Below are 18309 nucleotides of genomic sequence, written 5' to 3' on the forward strand. Positions count from 1 at the left end.
TTATGTAATTCTCATATCTAACACGAAAAAAAATTTAAAAAATGAAGAAAATGGGATTTTTTTGGTAGACTATTCTAAAAACATGCCTGTAGCGCCGCATTGTGTAATAACACCGCATTATGTAATAAGGTAATACATTTTCCATCCATCATGTAACGCTGCATTTTCTAAGCCACTAAGCAGTTAGGGTTAGGGCAGGGTAGTAGGATAGGTGTTTAGTCTAGAGCCCTGAAGGGGGGTTAGGTTTAGGCATAAGTCACTAAGCAGTTAGAGTTAGGGCAAGGTAGTTGGGTAGGGCATACCTTGGAGCCCACACTAAGTCCTATGGTAAGGGTTATTACATAATGCGGTGTTATTACATAATGTGGCTTTACAATGCCACTAGAATGTTTGCATGATATGTAATGCATAACATCTCTGCTGCAAAAAAGTCTTAAACTAGTATTTTCACACAAATTTCAGGTTAAAGAAATATTGCACCTGCTGCAATTTTCAAATTGCAGCAGGTCATATTGTGATTTAATCTAATTTGCGATTAATTTCCCAGCCCTAGTTGGAAGCATAGCATTGTCCAAAACGTCTTGGTATGCTGAAGTATTAAGATTAGCCTTCTCTGGAGATAAGGGGCCTAGCCCAGACCCTGAAAAACAGCCTTACATCATTATCCCTCTTCCACCAAATCTCACAGTTGCACAATGCAGTCAGGGAGCTAACGCATCTGCCAAACCCAGACTCTTGCCATCGGACTTGGTGATGTGAGGCTTGCATGCAGCTGCTCGGCCGTTGAAACCCATTCCATCGAGCTCCTGCTGACAGATTTTATGCTAACATTAATGCCAGTGGAAGTTCTGGGCTCTCCAACCATAGAATCAGCAGAGCGGTGGTGACTTTTATGCACCATGCGCTTTAGCAGTTGTGAGCCTGCTCTGTTTATGTGGTCTTCTGCTTCATGGCTGAGCTGCTGTTGTCCTGGGATGTTTACACTTTCTAATGAAAAAGGTGGCATCAATCACTGAGCTCTTCAGAATGACCCATTTTGTATCACAAGTGTTTACAAATGGAGACTGCATGGCTAGGTGCTTGATTTCATACACCTGTGACATTGGGTCTGATTGAAACACCTGAATTCAATGATTAACAGGTGTGGCCAAATACTTTTGTCAACAATGATATAGCCAGTTAACCCCAGCTAAGCGCCAAATGCAGGCAAACTTTTCCATTCACAGAGTAAGAGTATCAAAATAATCTGACATGAGTTTAAAGAGGGTTTAACCTTACTGGCCATTGTCATCTAACGTGATAAATAATGTAGCCATTTTGTCATGGACAAGACATAAAAAATTGACTTAACTGTGTGCAAATACTAACTCCAGAATGAATGCAAAACAAGGGGCTAGAAACATTAGCAGAGTCATATTTAGTGATACTCTATCTCATCAGTCAGTATGGTTCTTTGGATTCTTTGCCTGCTTCTCTCTCCTCAGTTTATCAACAAATGCTTGTTTTCTATGAGGTAGGGTATCAGCGCTGTGGTTTTTTTTATGACAGAACAGTTGCCATCAAAGACCTTCAGTGGGAAACAAAGCACTCCAGACCAATCTCCTACATATTGTTGCCTTAAAAGTCTGGTTTGTGACAGCCCTGAAACCACAAATACCACAAGTCTGTATTCACCATCAAATACTGGAGCTATTCATTAATGGTGATACAGCACAGCCTCGCAGCTAACATGACACCCACTGAGAGGAAATTAGGGTCCTGCCACCAGAATGGGTGTACAAACAAAAACCCCACAGAGCATAATTTACTTCTTCTGCTGTTGTTTTTATGTTGCTTTAAGTTTTATTATGTTAAGCTAAACATACTCCGCATACTGGGGTTTCCACATAAAGCAGAGAATTTGTGAATGCTTGAGGGGATATTTAACTTAGTCTATAAATAATAACGCTATTTTCTTCTGTGTATTTACCTTCTGAACAGAGCCTCTATATGCTGCAGAGCTGGGGGGATGCACTGTTAAAATAGTAGAGGCACACACTCCATACAGCTGGTGCAGATGGTACTAAAAGAGCAACACAGCTGCACAGAACCTGCATGTTGTGGACTTAGCTGAACGAAATGGAAACTGTCACGCAAGAGGACAGGTATTTTATAAACCTGCTGTGGCTTATATACCAGGGTGACTTGTATTCTAAATTTTTGGGGTGCATCTGGATTTGCCCAACATTTCTGGCTTTTGGTTGTCCCATTTTACACTCAAAATGCACAAATGGGAAACAGGTCTGGACTGCATGCACATCAGTCTAGTACCTGCACTCTTTTACTGTGAAGCCATGCTGTTGTAATTCATGCAGAATGTGGCTTGCCATTGTGTCGCTGAAATCAGCAGGGACATCCCTGTAGAAGACATCACCTGCATAGAAGCATAAGTTGCTCCTAAATCAGTATCTCAGTATTAATGTTGCCTTTACATATGTGCAAGTTATCCATTACATTGTGCACTAATACACCCCCATACCATCACAGATGCTGGCTTTTGAACTCTGCATTGATAATCTAAATGGTTCTTTTTCCTTTTTAGCCCAGGCTGAGCAGACATTTTTTCCAAAAACAATTTGAAATGTGGCACATTTTTTTCACTTTAGGTCAGTCCATCACAGACGAGCTCAGGCCCAGAGAAGCTGGCAGCTCTTCTGGTTGTTATTGATACATGGCTTTGGCTTTACAAGATAGATTCATAAATGAAGCTGAGCATTAGTTCATGCAGGACATGGAAGTCATACGCCCAGCCATGATCAGCTGATGGCCAGCTGATTCCAATTATTGCCTTTCAGCTCCCACAGCCAATCACATCAATCTCTCTCAACAAGGCGATCCATTTCATAAGACGTCCTTCTCACTTATCCCTGCTTACATCAGTGCTGATGCACCACACTGCTGCTGCTGGCAAAGCTTCACCTCCTCCACCCCAGCCACCTCCTTTATAGCATAAAGCCTGTTCCACCCTCATATTCAGTTCATGCTACTGCTGATTCATTGCTTCTGAACTAATTTGTTTGTATTCAGCATGAACTGCCATAAACATATCTATCTTCTGGGGGTTTGTAGCTACGTGCTTCATGGAAAGTCAAAGCATGCTGCTTGACTAACTGAGGGGAGCATCCATGAGCAGAACATTCTCTGCCAAGTAAGACTGTAGATCAATTTTGCAATAAAGTCATTTAATGTATGACAAGAGTGTCCCTGATTGAACTTACATTTGCAGATAGAGAGAGACATATTGTCAGTTGGACAATGGTTTCCAAAGTGTTCCTGAGCCTACATGGTCATATTCATCACAAAATGAAGCACGGTTTTAATGCAGTGCCACTTGAGAGGTCAAAGGTCACAAGGGCTCAGTGTTGGTTCTCAGCCATGCCCCTTACTTATTGAGATTTTTCTGGATTCTCTGATATTTTTAATGATCTGTCTATTGAACATGTCTTATTTATTGTGACATGCACTGCTGACCTGTTGGCCAGGTCACCCCTGTGAAACAGATCTCGATCTCAGTGGGTCCTCATCTGGTTGAATAAGGTTGAACAAATGAAAAAAAAGTTTATGGGCTGCAGATGGAGAAATCTCTAAATTCATTGAAGCTGCATGTTAAGGAACATTCATACCAGTTTATACCCAATCATTGTAATCTCACCTGTTAACAGTTAACATGCTTACCTGTAGAATCTTACTGGTGTTTTTGGGATTGCCACTACTTTTCTAGACTCCTCTTATCCCGTTTTTTGAAATGTTTTGCAGGCATCAAATTCAGAATGTTTGTATATTAAAAAAGAAGGTTGTGAGTTAAAATATCTTATCTTTGTGCTATCTTCAACTGAATAAAGGTCATATGATCAAAGATCATACCATCTTTTTTGGAACTAGGGTTTGCACATGCACAGTTCATGAACTGAGTAGAAACTTGTTGCACTAGTTGAGGGTTTGATCTGAGTGTTTTGGTTGTGGTGGGATGATTCAGAACATTCTCACAGATGGTTTTGCCTTAAAAAGCTGAAAATAGTCATCTTGATACCTTTAATACCCAGCATGCTCTCTGGTTCATTGTAGGTTCAGCAGTTTGTGCATGGTGAAACAGAGCTTTCCTTGGCACCGTTACAGTTTCAGATCTTGTTTTGATAAACAGAAGAAGAATCATCACAAACTGATTTCCAGGAAATTTCCACAGCAGGAATTTTAAGTGATTTTTTTCCCATTCCCCTCCCTGTTGTTGTTGTTGGGGATTTGGTCAGTTTTCCCTGTATGTGGAAATGAAACCACCAGACTATCAGCTCTTGTTTGAGACAGCTGGGTAACGGTTCAGTGTTTGTTTAACTGAAGCCTGGCACACTAAAAGACAATTCAAATCACAGCCAGTTTTTTGATGTGAGAGACCCTACACATGGCAACATAGCCTTATGACAGATAAAACTGTTCCGTTATTACAGTGCGAGCAGAGGCTTTACAGTCACACAAGTTAATACAGGTGTGCATTTATAATATGCATATCTGTATGTGAAAAGTTTCCCTCTGACTTGTGTCAACATGGAGGTAAACTTAATGGCCCAAAGCTGTCAGAGGCTTGTCAATAAAAAGAACCACTCTCAGTTTGTCTGCATTCAAACTAACATTGTTAGATGTCATTTTTTAAGAGGAGCCAGTAATTCACTGATCTGGACGGTCAGCTGCAGGGTTTGCGCTGCAAAAACTGTCAGACCGCTGTCTATCATTGCTTTTGTCATATTTTAGCATTTTCTCTAACAGCACCATCCACTTCAGACTTGTCTATTTTCCATGTTTGACAAACATTGGTAACTGTTATCAACATGTATGACTTTTTGTAGAAGTGATTTTTTTGCCAGTGGGTTGATGGTGGCCTCACAGAGCCACCATTGACTGATGTTCCACCGATGCATTGGTGCATTACTAGTAGGGATGTTCTGATACCATTTTTCCTTCCCGATACGATTCTGATAGCAAGGTGTTCGGTATCGGCTGATACCGAGTAGGCTACTGATCCGATACCGGTGTGAACTTTCTAGTCTGACTGTGCAGATTAGCAAATTATTTTAGACCTATATTTGACTCAGAACATGGCTCAACGAATGCAATCATAATGTACAGCATCTCTGAGACCCTAAAGTTGTTTTCCTGCTGATTGAGTTTTCCTCTTAAAATAACAGCAGGGAGCTGCATCAGAGGTTCTCTCTTTCTCTCTCCATTATGCTCTATTCAGTCAGCATGACGTGATTACGGTACCAGCCTGCCTTTAGCTGACACACCCTCACAAAGGGTAAACAATATAGCGGTTGGCATTCAAGCTAGGGTAATAAATAAATTGGATTAATTTGGTGTGAATTTAATCATTAAAGTCCCAAAAAGTCGGATTCAAAAGGCATCAATAGCGTCAATGGGAAGACACAACGGCTAGCTTCAACAGGAAAAACAAGAAAGAGGCAGCGATGTTTGGTTCTAAAGTTGAAGTTATTTAACTTTTGAGAAACTGTGTCACTTGTCGTGCACGACAGCGCTGGTGTGGAAGGCATTTTAACGATCACATTCAGAGAAAAAATGTCACACAGCCACAATTTTTTACTGCTGCAGTGGATGCTTTGCTTCTAAAGCAGTAGCTCGTGCATGCAGTGTTTTCCGGCAGTGAAGAAGAATAGATTTCCGGTTTATAGCGCTAACATTTAGCATAGCTAAACGAAGCAAAATAAGAAGTTAAACCAAACCGTATTGGATCGGTGCATAAACTCGTGTACTCGCCAATCTAATACCTGCATTTCAGGCAGTATTGGATGTATTTCTGATACTGGTATTGGAATCTGAACAACTCTAATCACTAGTATTGACACTCCATTTGTTATGATTTTGCCAGCTTCAACTTGCTTAAGGTAGCTTATAGGAAGTCATGTTCTAGTAGATGGCATGCTAAAACCAGCAGACATGGCCTCAATATGCTCTTTATTCTGTCCTTCTAACACCTCCTGTGATGGGCAGTTTTGAAGTTTTCTTGTTTTCACGTTAATGTTTAGAAACAGTTTCACATTCATTTGTCTGGAAGTACATTACCCTGACCTGACCCTCTGGCCCCCCTGGACCCCCCCCCCCCGTTCAGTGCAAGGGAGTGGATAGCTTCCTTCCTCTCTGTGAGATAAAAGTGTGATAAATGTGGGGACTGGCAGACAAACAGAGCTTCTTGTTCTGTGGGAAACGTGGCTGAAAAAAATGAAGGGAAGGGACTGAAAAATCACAAGATGACAAAATAGAAGCTGCGGTAGATTTAGGAGACAGAAACAAAAAAAAAGAACAGGGAAAATTTGGCCTACATAAATTTAGCAAAGATGTCAGATTGTTCAGGTTGTTTTTATACCACCACACTTGTACTAGAAAGTTTATTACTGAAATAGCACAACTAAAACTGTCGGCTGTGATGGATGTAAACGAGGGCAGCTGTGCTGGAACGGAGGCCCTCCACAAAGGAAAAATTAATTGTGTATGTATGAGGACATGGGAACAAGATAGAGAGGAAAAGCAGAGGTAAAACAGAAGAAACAGAAGAAACAGGTAATAAGAGGACAGCAGTCCAGGCCAGAAATAAGCCGGGGTTTGGAACGAGATGAAAAGGCCTGAGCAATTATCTGAGGGGATGTGGAGAAAACAGGCAGGGAAGTGAAAGGAGAAAAAAGGTGAATGTGTCCAAGGATGAAGAGAGGAGACAGACCGAGAGTCACAATGAGCCTCGTTCCAGTCAACCAGCACCTCTGTAATACTGCTTGTGGCCAAAGCAGGAATTTCCTCTGGCTGCAGCTGCACCACAGTAAAAGTGTGTTTTTGACCCACAGAGCTTTGGCCCTCAGAGACGCCGTCCCAGACGTAACGACACACCCAGACGTGAGAGTTAACCAGTCCTGTGGTCAGGGGGAAAACATGGCTGCCAGCCCACTGCCAGGGACTCCCCCCAGTGGTCTCACAAACAGGAGTGGGAGCTTCTTTAAAGTAAGGAGTGATTCATGCATGGACTTTCTCCTAAATTATGTAATTAAAAATGATGGATGTTATTTCCAAACCCACTCAAAAGGGTCACAATAAAAATAAAGACAATGTAGCAGAATTAGAGGTGTCTTGTGGGCACATCTACCCTTTGTATGCATTTTCTTATTTATATGTGTCGCTTAAGGATGTCACATTAGTTGGATACATTTCATAGACTCCAGCTTAGAGACTGTTTTGTTGTTTCTGCATGCTTTTGTCATATTTTGTCATATTTTTATCTGTGTACATGTTAAGTATGATGATCGCACTTTTAACCAATAGATAGAATATATGGACAAAAGTATTCAGTCGCCTTATCATTACACTAACAGGGACTGTTATGGCGTTATATTCAAATACATGTACCTTAGTATAGTGTTAGCCCCTTTTGCAGCTATAACAGCCTCCACTCTTCTTGAAAGGCTTTCCACAAGATTTGGAATGTTTTTGTGGGAATTTGAGCCCATTCATTCTGTGGAGCATTTATGAGGTCAGGCTCTGATGTTGGATGAGGAGGTCTGGCTCACAATCTCCATCTCAGTTCATCCCACTTTCCCAGTTACTCTAGTTAAAAATGACTAAAGTGAAAGTAAAAGTACAGGTAATTTAACGATTACTTAAAATTCTGAGTAGCTACTGAGGAGTTTTACAGTAAAATATGATATCTCCTTATTGGCAGGAACAACAAGAGAATAGATCTCCAACCAGGTTGTTAAGGTAAAGCCACCCCTCTTTAACAAGGTATAATACAACTGTGGCAATAGGTCTGATTGAAGCACCTGAAATCAGTTTTTAACAGGTGTGGCCAAATACTTTTGTTCATATAATGTAATTTCTGTCACTATCTGAATGACAATACATTTTCTTGGATATTGAAATATCTATAGGTATGAGAAAGTTTCAGAGTTTGGTCATTTAAGAGCCTTTTAGATGTATGATATTGTAGGATGAATGAAGGATATGTTCACTGGCCACTTCTTTATTGTTCTCTGCTAAGTGGGTTCAAATTCCTCACAAATGGACTATGAGTTACATCTTGGTTAGTTAGCTTGACATGTTATAAAAATGGCCTAAACAGGCTGAGGCCGGAGATATACTTGCTGTAAACAATGTGGACACATGATGGCTGCCATGTGTCCCCAGCGAGTCCACGATTCTGTACTTCAGGATGAACACATCTGTCAGACTAGCCTAGACGGATGGACTGTTATAGAAAGTGTTACTGTACTGTCCCATGTACAGAGGTAAGACTTCTAGGCCTGAGGCCCAAAAATAAATCCTGCAAAGGAGGGAGGGAGTACTGCAGCAGTTGTAGCTTTATTAATGAAATTATTTCATTAAAAACAGTTTCGCATTATTACAGTCACCTGTTTTGACATTGATAAAAACAGCCAAGTCCTGTCTGTCAAATCTCATTCATTCATAAGAGACTTTATAGAATCATGCTTTATTTATATCACGTCAAGTTTCACATTTGCCACAAATCTTAATCCTGAACTTTTTCTCAGGCACTGTAAAGGATAATTGATCGATGAAACATAAAAGTAGAGTTGTCTTTGTACAGTCCCCCTCTCTCTCCTCCATGTATCGATGGAAAGCTGGAAGTGAAGAATGCCAGCTGCACATGTTGGCGAGATGACAAACACTCAGAAGAGTAATAAAACTCTCTCTCTGAGTATCACTCTATCCATTTGCACTTTACTTTTCATCTTTCAGTCCGTTGTTCTGGAATAACTCTCTCCAGCACTTCTTTTCGTGCTGTCTCAGATGTAATATTCTTGTCTTATTCAAACAATCTGTCAGCTTTATCCTGGAAGGCTCTCTGTTTCTGTGGAAATAACAGGCTAAATCTGTTTCCCTTCTGCTGCTGCTGTCTAAAATATCCTTATTAAAAATTTTATTCAGTGTTTTTCAAATGCAATACCTTGACTCTGAACATAATCGCTTAATGTATGATTGGATGGACAGTATTTGCATGCACACTGGAAACTGAAATAATGTAAGTCAGCATAAACAGTCACCAACAAAAATATGATGCACAGTTTTGGCGTATGAAAAAGTTTCAGGGTTAATAATGTGAAAGAAGCTTTGTAAAATTTCATTGCTTATTTAATAAGGCCCCATTTGTTAAATAATAAAACTTTTATTTTCAGACTGTAAAACTAAAAACTTCTCGTGACTGTATTTCATTATGATTTTACAGAAGTGAAGAGCTACTGGTCAGGGAAGTTTTTAAGATATATTGATATATATTCAAACAAGATAAAGGGTAAAAGTTTAATTCATATCAGTGTACACTATATGGACAAAAATATGTGGTCACACCTGTTAACTATTGAATTCAGGTGGTTCAATCAGACTGTATTCATATGATACATGGACAAAAGCTTGCATTATGTGGACAATATTTCTTTCATTTTTTTGTCATCTTAGCAAACAAGCAAACATGAGCTGCATGCTATGTCCAGGTTCACAGTTTTACCCTGGCAGCTTCTTCAGACAGTTTCCTATAGCTAAAAACAAGAAAAAAAAGACCAGGATCAATGATGTAATCATGAGCAAACTCTTAAAACCACTGGCAGTTTTTCCTCGCTCACCCTGTGAAAGAGCCTGCTGTACGTGTTAAGACATAGTTTCCCATTGACTGCATGCATGACTTTAGTAGCAGTCCATGCAGAGAATCACTTACCTCCAGACGCATGAAAAAAAACACACAAAATGTAAAAGCAACTAAAGAGAAAAAACTGTGCTTCAGTTTGTAGTCTGTAGTCCATGTGCTGTGCAGAGTAGGGTTAGGTCAGTATAAAAGGGAAAATAAAACAATGTGGACAAACTTGAGAGGATTATAAAGTGAAGCAGACTTTAGTTTTTGTTGAGCGCTCTGTCTGGATGCTATTCCTTTTCCCCAGAAACCATCCGTCTGAAATAATCACCACTGAAGCTCCATGCACAGGCACATTGCCAAAGCACAATCACTCAGTAACCCTCATGTTCACTGACCTTCATTTCATGGCTCAGGAATTTCCCATGTCTTCTTCTCTGCTCCATTCCCCAGTTTCATTTCACTCAGTACCTACTACTAACTTAAAAAAGTTTTTAATAGGACTAAAATGAGCCTCTTCCTTCTTTAATTCAGTAGGCTGTAGAAAAGAGTAGACTTCACTTTAAGACCTTCAAACTAAAAGCAAATGTAATTCTACCAAGAGCTTGCATTTTTAATAGTCTGCAGGACTTCATTTTTACAGTTAAGACTGCAGATTGTTAACCTTGCAAAGCAGATGGATCGGCCAGATTCCCCGTCCGTCATCAGGCAAATTCATCTTGCAAAGCTCCACTCTGAAATGATCGTGCCAGGTCTGAGAACAGATCCGACCAACTGGTGTCATTTGAGGAGAAAGAGGCGGCAACTACGTGTGATTTTTAGTTGTACTGGAAACCAAGAGTAATGGCTGCTACCAGTGTAGCATTTAGCTTGGATGTAGCTATGGTATGGGGGTAGTTTTATTGGAACTGGACCACAATTCTTTATTAAAAGAGCAGAAAACCCCACCAAATGTCTACTATGTCTTCTACTTTATTTTGCCTTGTCTCTCTGATTGGCCAGAATAAATGTGACCGGCAAAACATTCCTCCAATAACCTGATGAGAATTTTTTCAAAAGTCCTGTCCTTCCCATCTGGGAGGTTTCCCAGATGAATGTGAAATATATCTGTGCAATGGATGTATGAAACAGTCTATAAGGCATGTCAGGTTACAAAGCAAGAGGAAGGATGGATTTAAACCAAACCAAGCAACAATTTCTGTGCAGACACACCAACATGATTTAAAAAAGAAAATACTTTTTTGGTCCACAAACTTAGGTGCCACCCACTGTTTCACGGTAGTATAACATTGATGTAGAAAAACATTCTGCTCCAACATGCAAAGTCAGCTGCTGGGACACAGCCTAGTGGTTAGGTTGCACCTCATGTATGCATGTTAATGCATCTGTTGTACAATATTACAAACATAAAACACACCAATGTACACTATACCTGCGCAAAAAGACATGCATAAACACATCTGTACTGTATATATGCAAGCTATGTGCCATCAACCTGCTGGGGACTACGGATGGAAATTAGCCTTTGGCTACAATCTGGCATATTCTCATCAATGTGCACTGTACCTGTAAATTAATAAATACATGTAAGTCAAGTATGTGGCTCCTTTAACTGCTTGCCATTTCCCACTCTCTCTCTTCCCTGTTTCTGACACTGCTCTGTCATTGAAGGCATTGAGAAGGGAATAAGACAGCTCTTAGCATATAACCTTGGGCATTTGGACTCACTTTGTTTTGAGGAGTCAAAACTACTTCTGTAAGTTGTTTAATGGTCATGGCCCTTTAAGGCAACATAACAGAGTTTTTCAATTATTTGAAATAGGGCTGAATGATTTGGGAAAATAATCTAATTGCGAATTTTTTCCTCCAACATTGCGAATGGGATTTCAAATGCAATTATTTCTAAAGTTCCTCATCCTATGTATTTTTTAACAAACGCAATAAATCACTCTGTTATAACCAACACAATATAAGATAAACAAGGGCTAAATAATTTTGATCCAATTTTATATCAAATTGTCATCATTTTGACTCATATTGCAAATCAGACATGAATTATTGTATTGAAGGGGGTGATAATTTTGATGTCATTCTCATTTTCAGTTAGAAAAACTTAAAAAATGAAAAATGTAGGATTTTTTTGTAGACTATTCTTTAGAAAATGGCACTTGAATGATTGCATGACATGTAATGCATAACATCTTTGCTGCAAAAAAAATGTGTTAAATTGGTATTTCGACACAAATTTCAGGTTAAAGAAATATTCCACCTTCTGCAATCTGAAAATTGCAGAGGTCAATATTGTGATTTAATCTAATTTGTGATTAAATGCCCAGCCCTAATTTGAAATAGTGCACAAAGTAATATATATCCCAATATCAGTAAAAAAAAAAATTCATGATTATGAATCTGTAGAGATTTTAGGGGCTTTTATTGAGACAGGACAGCTGAAAAGAGATAGGAAATATGGGGGGGGGGAGAGCAGGGGAGAAGACATGCTCCAAACAGCCCTGAGACTGGGATTTAATGCTGTGAAGAGTGCGTTGAGGACTGCAGCCTCTGTAGATGGGCACCTGCTGTACTCAAGAGTTAAACTGGTGCCCTTGACTAAGATTTTTATCACAACCAAGCAGCCCTTACGGTGGCCCATCTAAATTATTTTATTATGCTAACGGTAATTAGACAGGATTGTTCTGTTGGCCAGCATGGCTGATAGAAGTCAGCATGCTTAAGTCTGACACACTGAGCACTGTGTAAAATTGTACTGAAATAAAATCAAATAAGCTATGTATAAACCAAAACACAATGGTCATCATCTTCTCAGCTGTTTTTTTTTTTGTTTGTTTTTTTGTGGGTTAAAACCACTGAACTGATTCTGGAGTTGAAATGAAGACTTTGGCTGTGAGCAGTGTCTGCTTTTACACTTCTCACTGCTTTGGCAGTTTTAATGACACATTACTGAGTGAGAGCTGCTCTCTCTCCAGCTCTCCTCATCTGTCCACACACAAACAGCTCTCTCTGTCTACATAAGGGTCCAAACAGAGAGTCCTCGGTCTGTGTTAACCAACAGTTTAGATTGCTCCAGAAACACTGCCTCAAACTCTTGGACTCATGTTGTAAGCTAAAGTTTAGACCTGACACAAAACCCAGGGGAGTATGAGGCTCTAGCAGAGCTGGCTCCACTCGGTCCTGTGAGGGGGGAATTAGAGAGGCCTGTGGTGTCTGCGGTCTGGACTCAAGCCCAGCTGCCATAGGAAAGATTGGAACAGAGCGCCCTCTACTGGTTAAAATTTATGATGTCAGCAGAGAGTCTTATTAAAGACGATATATCTGTGGTATTCTTCTTGTTTACACTGCATGGGTGGAGTTACAAAATTGCACTTTCATATTTTGATGGCAAGCGCATTTTTTGAATTAGATCAAATTTCTGTGTTGAAGAAATCAGGCTCAGTGGCCTGCAGATGCGTCATAAAAAAAGGCCTAAAAAAAGCCATCTTACTTGCACTATTTGACCCAGTTTGTTGGTTTACAGCATCCAGATTTGAAAATTGGCTCAATATGTCTGAGGAGGCTCTGGAGGGATAGAAACAAGCAAAACAACATGAAAGTTATTAGATTTTCTTTTTATGAAGCGGAGCTGTTTACATCCTTATATTAAGTTGATCTTTTATGGTGGATTAATTGCATGTAACCGCTGATTTTAGGATAAATTCAGCTTCTTATGTAGAATCATTTTTCTTTAATTTAGACAAAAATTCTTCAATTTGAAGGGTTGTCTTTAAGGAGTGATGAGAGGCAAAGATGTTCCATGGGGTGCACTCTTTTAAACAGAGATTTGTGAGCAAGTGGGCTCTTATTCATTTCACACTAAGGAGAGGCTTCTATCTACCTGCTCTGCCATAAAGCCCAGATCTGTGGAGGGATGCAGTGATAGTTGTCCTTCTGGAACTTTGTCCCGTCTCCACACAGGATCTCTGGAGCTCAGAATGACCGTCAGGTTCTTGGCCACCTCTCTTCTCCCCTTGCTCAGTTTGGTTGGGTGGCCAGCTCTTGGAAGAGTCCTGATCGTGCTAGACCTCTTCCATTTGAGAACTATGGAGGCCGCTGTGCTCTTGGGAGCCTTTTTGTAGTCCTCCCCAGATATGTGCCTTCCATTGATCCTGTTTCTGAGCTCTGCAGGTAGTTCCTTTGACCTCGTGGCTTGGTGTTTGCTCTGATATGCATTGTCAGCTGTGAGGCCATCTATAGAGAGGTGTGTGCCTTTCCAAATCATGTCTAATCAGTTTAATTTACCTAATGTGGACTCCAGTGAAGGTATAGAAACCTCTCTGCAATGATCAAGAGAAATGAGAGGAACCTGAGCTGATGGAGTCCTGAGTGTACATAAATGAGAATAAAAATGAATGTTTTAAACTGTCACATCAGGCTGCAATATGACAAAATTGCAAAAATTGAAGAGAGTCTGAATACGCTGACACACATAACAGACAATATCATTACCTATCATGTACATTGTCAACAACTATTTATTTTTCTTTTCAATATCAAAGGAAAATTAAACTTGAAACTATGGAGAGAATATGTCACAAAAATCATTAAGTCTACTGTAGTCTAAAAATTACGTAGTGATCCAGTGAGTGTTTCAAACAGGAACTAGTAAATGTTAACTCAGCAAAAAGTTTAGTTTTACGTCTACTTCCTTTTTAAATGGAAAGAAGAGGGGCCTTTGGATTTGTTTTGTAAGAAAAGAAAGTAAATGTCTTCTAACAGGGTGAAATGGGGTTTCTTCTATCGAAATGTTTTCTTTACAGGAAGAATCTTCTTCGGACAACGTTTCTCTGGGTAACTATTTCAGATATTCTTTATATGCTGCATCTTCCTCATTCAAAATGTTGTAGTCATTGAACCGTGTAACCGCACAGTCTGTGTCTGGTCTGGGTTTTTGCAAACATCATTGTATATCTTATATGAGACAGTTGGTTGATCTTGCTTTTACAGCAGAAGGAAGGAATCTCTGGTATATTATTTTCTGTAAGATGGTGAACCGCCTTCTCATTTGTCTTCTCTACTGGCTCTAAAAACTGTCGGTGGCTGTAACCGTCATAGATTCATCATATGTGAAACTCCTGGAACTCACACTGTCTTTGGTAAAATAGCTTTTAATCTTTTTGCTCATTATGTTTCACTCCTGGATGCTGCTGATTTGTTAATTGAGGCAGTCTTTTGTATAACAGTCTGTTTTTTATTATGTGTGGAACTTCTTATGCTGCTGCTATGCTGGGTCTTCTGTAAGAGTAGTTTGACTAGAAATTAAACTAATTCCTTTGCTTGAATTGATGTTTTTGCAGTACATGCCATAAAAGCTTGTCTACAATATTATACTGTATGTACTCCATATTGCCAAGACCAGATTCATTCATTCATTTTCATTTAACCTTTATTTAAATCTTAAGCAATCATTGAGAGCAGCCCTCATTGAGCTCTCACAGGTTGAGAGCACAAAAGCAAGATAAACTGCACATTATGCTCTTACGAAGTACAAGACAACAGTCACAACACAGTTAAAAGAACTCACACACAAAGGAAGAATAATTTAAAAATCATTGTTACAAGTTGTATGTTTACAAGATAAACATACAATATTTCTCAAAAGATTTTAAGTTGGGAAAACACACTTTAGAGGAGACTCCAGCTAAACTATATAATTTACATTGCAATCCCTAGAGCTAACTTTAAACTACATTATGAAAACTTCCCTACATTTAAAAATCTTGTTCAATCCTACTCAAAACATGTTAAGGTACCTTTATAAAACATCTTCCCATGTTTTTATCACTTTAATCTTGAACATTTATGCCAAACAATGTACGCAAACTTTAGTGATTACAAGTGTCAATTACCAAATGATGCACACTGTACCAGAAATTCCCCTTCTATCCGTGTACCACCCATTGTGTACTGTGGTTCCTCCCCCCACGTGAGACTTCTCTAACCTGGTGGATTTGTTTCACACATTCATCTGGAGAAACTCCCATAGACAGCGTTTGGGAAAGGGCAGAGCCTTTGAAGAGAAACTCAGAGAGTGACTGGATGAACGTTCTGTCTCATCTTTACGGGCCAATCAGAGCAACATGTGACGTCGTAGCCCCTGCCGAGTTGTAAATTCCATAAAGAGCGGCATAACGTGAACCATGGCGACTGTAGACATGTCAGTACATCACTTTTGTCGTTTTTGAAAAGAACTCAATGCTTTTCTTTGTTATTTTAAAAAAGAAATGTCATCAAGTTCTGATAAAACTGATGCTTTTGCCGCATCTCGCTAATCTCTCTCCAATTGCGGGTCCAAACAGTTCAGAAGGAAGCTTTGCAAGATAGATTCACCAGTGAGAAACGGGAGTATCCATCTGCTTTGAGAGGTTAGGGCTTCTCTAACTAAGTCAATCATGGTGCAAAAGTGTCAAATGCCCAAAGGCATTCTGGGAAAACTCTGGAGATTAAGGAATGATTGACAAATAATTTGAGTACATGTACAAAAAATACTTCAAACGATTGGGTCCTGTTTACTCAAGCTGAAAAATATGTTCTATAAATAAGGAATGTTCTATAAATAAGGAATTAATTTTTGAAAAAAATCTTCCACATAGTTTAGTTATTCATCCTGTCCTGTTAAGGACGGACCCCACAGTCAGGACTTCTGCAACTGAGTCAGTAACACTCATGGTTCAACAGTGTTTAATGCCCAAAGGCATTCTGGGAAAACTGCAGATTAAAGGATGGCTGTCAAATAATTTTAGTACTATGACAAAAAATACTGCAAGTGATTGAGAACTGTTTACTTAAAACTAAATATGTGATCAATAAACTCAGAAAATTAGTGCTGAAATAGCTGTTTTTGATTTTTTCAATTTTCTAAACAACCTTTAACTCTTTAGTCTTAAAATGTGTGTGAAGTTTGAATGTTCGTTGTAAAGTGCTCCATGTGAACACAGCAGAAAAGCTAAAGCAGTTTTTCCAAATGAAGTGCTGGACTGATTTAACAAAGATGTGATATTTATTGGCATTTTGCCAATCAGATCTTTTTGAATACATTAAGGTCAGTGCCTGTCTCATATTACAGCTAGCAGTGCCCAGCACACCTTTTCATATAAAATGTAGTAGAGTAACTGTCACTAGTAATAATAGGGCCAAGGCATTCCTGTGAATAATGTCAGCACAGTCTTGGGTGGATAAAAAGACAGCTTCAATTATGCATTTTCCGTTGAGCATCAGGAAATGAGAATAGTTTCTGTGAAGGAATTTGATTTTTTTATGCAGCTTGTTGGCGAGTGTATCACTGTGGAATATGAGTTTTTGTTCAAGCCAGATACAAACATATCTGTACTCAGAAACTCTTTTCCTGTCAAAGTGGTGATGTGAAAGTTATGTAGGTTGACAGCAAGGTCTCTGGTTCTGTATGACATATTTTTGGATTTGTTAGGGTTGAGGACCAGGTTCAAATTAAACAGAGCACGTTGCAGGGACTTGCTGGAGGTTGAATGTTCTCTGTTACTGAAGCTATATAAAACTGTGTTGTCTGCATAAAGATGGATGTTACAATTTGTAATAGCTGATATATAATGTAAATAAAACAGGACCCAGTATTGAACCTTGTGGGACTCCCTTTGACAGCGGTAGAAACACAGAACGCTCTTTTTTTTCTGAGTCCTCATGGATTTGTCAGACTGTGCTCCATTGTGTGAAGATAGATATAGATAAAAGATTTTTCATTCACCTTTTCTTGTCACCTGTCTCTACATTTAGGTTCTTGATCCCTGATCCCTTGCATTTCTTAAAGAAGGGTCTTAAGCAAGTCTCCTATCAGTAACAAAGACTCTATGTACAAACCCCCTCATCTCTGATGTGGGAGATAAAGTCTTTCAAGCCCCCTGCACAGATGTTTACCCACAGCTGTAGAAATGACATTTTCAGTTAGAGAACACTGGGAAAGCTCTGTGTGTTGCTGTTTGTCTCACGGAAGTCTTCAGGCACACTCTGGATTTTAATGTGATTTTTTTTTTAAATGCTTTGTTTCCACGTTTCCTGTGTGTAGGAAATAAGGTCCACAGGAAAAATGACTAACAGCTTCCCTGCTTTTTGTTTTGACGTGAACTGGGCAAACCCCTCGTCTCAGTTTCATGCTTCCTTACTAATGTTTAAGGATTACTATTGGTTTTGTTTACACTTTGCCTCCTCCTCTTCTCCTTTGTGGTTCCCTCATCAGTCAAAACCTCTCTCTCTGTCTCCCTCCAGCTGATTGACACTTTTGCGTTGGAGATCGGGGAGCTGAAGAAGGAAATGGTCCAGATCTCTCCAACAGCTGATAAGGAGGCCGTGGACCTACAGGGGTAAGACTGTTTTCCTCAAATTTTCTAAAAAACCTCAACAACCTGACTAGTCCTTTTTAGGTTCCAGGAATTACATTGAAATACAGAATTGATCAGTAGTGATTTGGCATTTTTATTGTGATTTAAACCTCCCATTATCATAGAATCAGGACACTGAAGATCAAACTATTGCATGATGCATTTGTTTTGTCCAAAGGTTTTTGCCATGTGTGGTTTTACAGTGCAGCACGTGCCCCTCCTACCAAACAGCTC

General features: G+C 39.5%; 1 protein-coding gene across 4 annotated transcripts in view; it reads left to right on the plus strand.

The window, feature by feature from the left end:
• The window catches only part of LOC121508121 (ras and Rab interactor 2-like), a 72753-nt gene that overhangs the window by 14186 nt on the left and 40258 nt on the right, over positions 1-18309 (plus strand). For 3 of the 4 annotated variants that reach the window (XM_041784666.1, XM_041784665.1, XM_041784668.1), the window contains 2 exons: positions 6882-7035; positions 17963-18057. In XM_041784666.1, coding sequence (XP_041640600.1) covers positions 6967-7035; positions 17963-18057 — 164 coding nt within the window. In that variant the 5' untranslated portion in view covers positions 6882-6966. Of the gene's footprint in view, positions 1-6881; positions 7036-14424; positions 14516-17962; positions 18058-18309 lie in introns of those variants that run through there. The other variant, XM_041784667.1, reaches the window with a different exon arrangement.

Source organism: Cheilinus undulatus, linkage group 4 (genome assembly GCF_018320785.1).
Source record: "Cheilinus undulatus linkage group 4, ASM1832078v1, whole genome shotgun sequence".
Taxonomy (NCBI): domain Eukaryota; kingdom Metazoa; phylum Chordata; class Actinopteri; order Labriformes; family Labridae; genus Cheilinus; species Cheilinus undulatus.